This window comes from Echinops telfairi, unplaced genomic scaffold (genome assembly GCF_000313985.2).
Source record: "Echinops telfairi isolate 266 unplaced genomic scaffold, ASM31398v2 ScPeMD7_7;HRSCAF=31, whole genome shotgun sequence".
Classification (NCBI taxonomy): Eukaryota; Metazoa; Chordata; class Mammalia; order Afrosoricida; family Tenrecidae; genus Echinops; species Echinops telfairi.
In genome coordinates this window covers 24582176-24585942 of record NW_022103904.1, presented here as the reverse complement: position 1 = coordinate 24585942, position 3767 = coordinate 24582176, and the positions used below count along the sequence as shown (strand labels likewise).

At 40.3% G+C, this 3767-nt stretch overlaps 1 protein-coding gene across 1 annotated transcript in view; it reads left to right on the top strand.

The window, feature by feature from the left end:
- Positions 1–3176, top strand: part of RAMAC (RNA guanine-7 methyltransferase activating subunit) — a 5374-nt gene extending 2198 nt beyond the window's left edge. Inside the window, exons 2-3 of the mRNA XM_004708086.2 lie at positions 352–530; positions 2703–3176. Of these exons, the coding sequence (XP_004708143.1) occupies positions 361–530; positions 2703–2862 (330 nt within the window). The 5' untranslated portion in view covers positions 352–360 and the 3' untranslated portion in view covers positions 2863–3176. The remainder of the gene's footprint in view (positions 1–351; positions 531–2702) is intronic.
- The last annotated feature ends 591 nt before the right edge of the window (positions 3177–3767 follow it).

The window sequence follows — 3767 nt, the reverse complement described above, 5'->3', positions numbered from 1 at the left end:
GACCCTTCCCACTAGTAAATTTGACCTTGGGGCTTCCTTGCTTAAGCCACCAGGACTCCCTGTGGCCCACAAGAAAAAGTACACATTGTATCGAATGCCCAAATTCTCTCAAGTTAGCTCTTGCTCCCCAGCCTTTGTTCCTTGACATTTCTTTTCCTTTCCTCTCATTTTGTACCAAATCTGTCCATCAGACTGCGAATTCTGTGAGCACAGGCCCACGATGTATTGTTCATCTCTGTGTTCCAGGCTCCTTGGTTAGTACAGTGCATGGACATGGTAATGAGGAAATGTTGCGTTGAATATCTGAAAATCTAACCTAGGTTAATTTTTAAAATTCAAAAAATTGTACAGGGTTTCAGAATGACTGACACTTCTGAAGTCATTTCCAATTTTGAAGAAATGTTTGCCAGTAGATTCACAGAAGGTGACAAAGAGTACCAGGAGTACCTGAAACTCCCTCCTGCAGCCCCACCGATCGTGGAGGAGTGGAACAGCAAAGCTGCAGGAAGCCAAAGGAACCGAGGCAACTGGTATGTATGACCTCAGAGGATCAGGGTCAATGTTATGGTCACTGTGCCACACCAGTGCCTGGCAGAGTACGGCCTGATGAATAGTCTAACTTTGGTCAGCAGCAGAGGTGTTTTTTTCCCCCGGGCTTAAATTGTGTGCGTGTTAATTTAAAAACAAACCAAAAAGTTCTGTGGACTAAGCAAAATGAGGGTAAGTCAGAAAGTACTGGTACTAGAGTCTAGCTTACACGTAGTCTGTCCCCAATAAATTGGATTTAAAACATTCTCTTGTGATCAGCAGATGGCCGCAGGCAAGTTCTCTCAGCAAGTCATCTGTCTTAGTTTTGTTAAGGAAACAAAACCCTGATATTAAGTGTTAACAAAACCGAAGTAGACTTCCTCTCAGATGTTCTCCCAAGCTGTGCAAAGTGTTCTACAATGCAGCCCCCACGTGCAGCGGCAGTGTTCAGATAGGCCAGGCATCTGTCTTAAGGAAGGTCAGCTGGGTCCCAGGAAGAGACATCTGGTGGCAGGAGGTTATGGTGGCCCTTTTTTTTGTGACTCCAAAGATTAATCTTGATAGATTTCCTCCAAGGCCACAGGATGCTCATGGAGGGCTTACTAGGACATGTTAAGGAAATTGAAAACTTTATTAGTGAGGAAATTTGTGCTGAGTAATTTTTTTTTAATAACCATGCACCTGCTTATTTTTCAAGGACAACAAGAGCTGTTCTATGAGATTTTTTTTTTTTTCCCTTTCAGAATTAGGTTGTACTTTACATTCCAGGTCATTGTATTTTTTATTCAACAACTTATTTAAACCCCTATAGCTTGTCCTGACCCCCAGAAAATCAAAACCAAACTCATACTGCCATCAGGTTAGTGCAGACTCATAACAACCTTTACGACAAGATAGAGTGCCCCTGGGAGTTTACAAGACTATAACTCTTTACATGGGGGCAGAAAGCCCTAGTTTTTCTCCCAAAGAGCTGCTGGTGATTTCAAACTGCTGACCTTACAGTTAGCAGCCCAATTCGTAACCCTATGGATGCAGCCTTGGCATAGTGGTTACGAGTCGAGCTACTAACTAGAGGATCCGGTTAAAACCAACGGCCATCCGAGGGAGAAAGACAAGGCTTTCTACTCTTGTAGAGTTGTCCTCTCTACATGCCCTTCTCTCTCACTCTCTCTCTTTCTCTCGTAGGATATTCTCTTCCCCTTCACCCAAGTTAATACCTATCTACCTTCTAGCCTATTGCCTATACCTGCCCTTTCCCTTCCACACCTAGTAACTATCAAAGTGTTTCTTTTGGTGTGAAAATCTTTCTCTTCATTCCTTTATAACAGTGGTTTCATACAATAGTTGCCCTTTTGTGTTTCACTAGCTTCGCTCAGCACACTGCCCTCCAAATCCATTCATGTTATTTTCAGTCATCAGTGATATGAGAATTGCTGGAAGACCTTACCCCATCTCCCCTACAGATACCATCTGTTCCTTCAGGCGTCTTTTTGTTACGGAAACTTAAAGGCCCCTTTAAAGGAGTACCAATGGAGTGGCTCTGGAACGCCAAAACCGCCCTGTTGGCACGGCCCAAGTTAAGGGGTGCAGAGCTCTTTGGAGAAGGGCTAGAGAGACAACACACTGTGTCAGCAGTGAGCACGCCTAGATAGAGCACAGTTCCATAGCAGCTGCACACTTTGATATTTCTGTTTAATAAAAGTTTCCATTATTTTGTAGCAATACTTTGAGACTTACTCTGAATAAGTATACCAAAAGATTATAATAATAGCTTCCCACAAAATTCTGGATGAAACTCCATGAAGAGGCTGCTATTTTGGTTTTGTGGTAGAACGTTTCTAAGTGGAAATTCTATGTGATCATTCAGTATAGTCAAAGGAATAAATAGCACATTGCTTATTTACAGTTCAGTAACTTTCAGTTTGATTTAAAACGGTTTTAGTGGTTTGGATTTGTTGTAGTCTGCCTATTTGCAAAGTGTATCCTGTATAAGAATGTAAAAATGATTTAAATCTTAAGGTTTTAAGGAACTGGTGCCCTAGTATTCTGTAGAGGAAAACCCGTTTTTATTTTCTTGTTTATGGAACACTAGGTAAGAAGCCGAACGTGCCCGGATAAACATGTTGTGTTCTACAAAGGACAGTTTAAAAGCTAGCTCATTTGTCTTGTCACAGGTTGCAAGATAACCGACAGTTTAGAGGCAGGGATAACAGACGAGGATGGCCAAGTGACAACCGATCCAATCAGTGGCGTGGACAGCAGCACAGACCTTACTACGGCCATCAGTATGGACAATATGGTTACAACCAGCGGCCTCCTTATGGCCACTACTGACAGAGATGTCGGCAGCTTTTAATAAAACCGTGCTCCTTGTTAACATGGCCAAAGTTTGTGAATCTTCTGTTTGGTTTTAGGGAGTGGATAGTTTACTATTTGAGCCTTTGTTTTTATTATTTTAACTAGAGATGCGTGATGGTAGCTTGGAACAAATTAGTTCCCTAAAAATAAAGTGGTGGTTTATATTGTTTGACTTTTATCTCAGTCATCTGTATTTTATAATTTAATAGTGCTTTTTTAATTTGGTGTATTCCCCATGTTTGACCTTTAGGAGTTCTGTGTTGTTTTACATAAATAAAATTTAAGAAATGCTTATTTGTAATGTGTCATACATAGCATCAGTAAAAGGTTAAAATATAGTATCTTTCTTTTGGCTTATGTGTTAGTCTGTGTTGACTAGAGAAAAATTCAGACACTCATATATGTTTAAGAAAGAGCTTTCTTAGCCCTCAAACTTAAACAGTGGTCTGAGTGGCTTAAAGAAAAAAGGAGGAAAATGTGCTTTATACAATTGATGTATGTATGGATTGTGGTAAGAGTTGTATGAGCCCCTAATAAAACGACTAAAAAAAAAAAAAAAAAAGAAATGGGATAAACGATGGTACACTGAGGGGATTGCAATAGAGGAGTTGAAACAAAATGTGTATGAATTGTTGAATGATGATTTGCCCTGTAAATGTTCACCCAATTCACAATAAAAAGTTTCCGGGGGCGGGGGAGGAGGAAAAGTAAAACTGAAATGGACTTGGAGTCTTGTGACAAACAAGTTCACTTCGAACAATTAAAACATATATTTTAAAAAGAGCTTTATATAAAAGAGTACTTGTATATTAAGAAAACAGCCCAGTCCAAATCAAGTCCGTAAGTCTGATATTAGCCCATATGTCCGATACCAATCTATA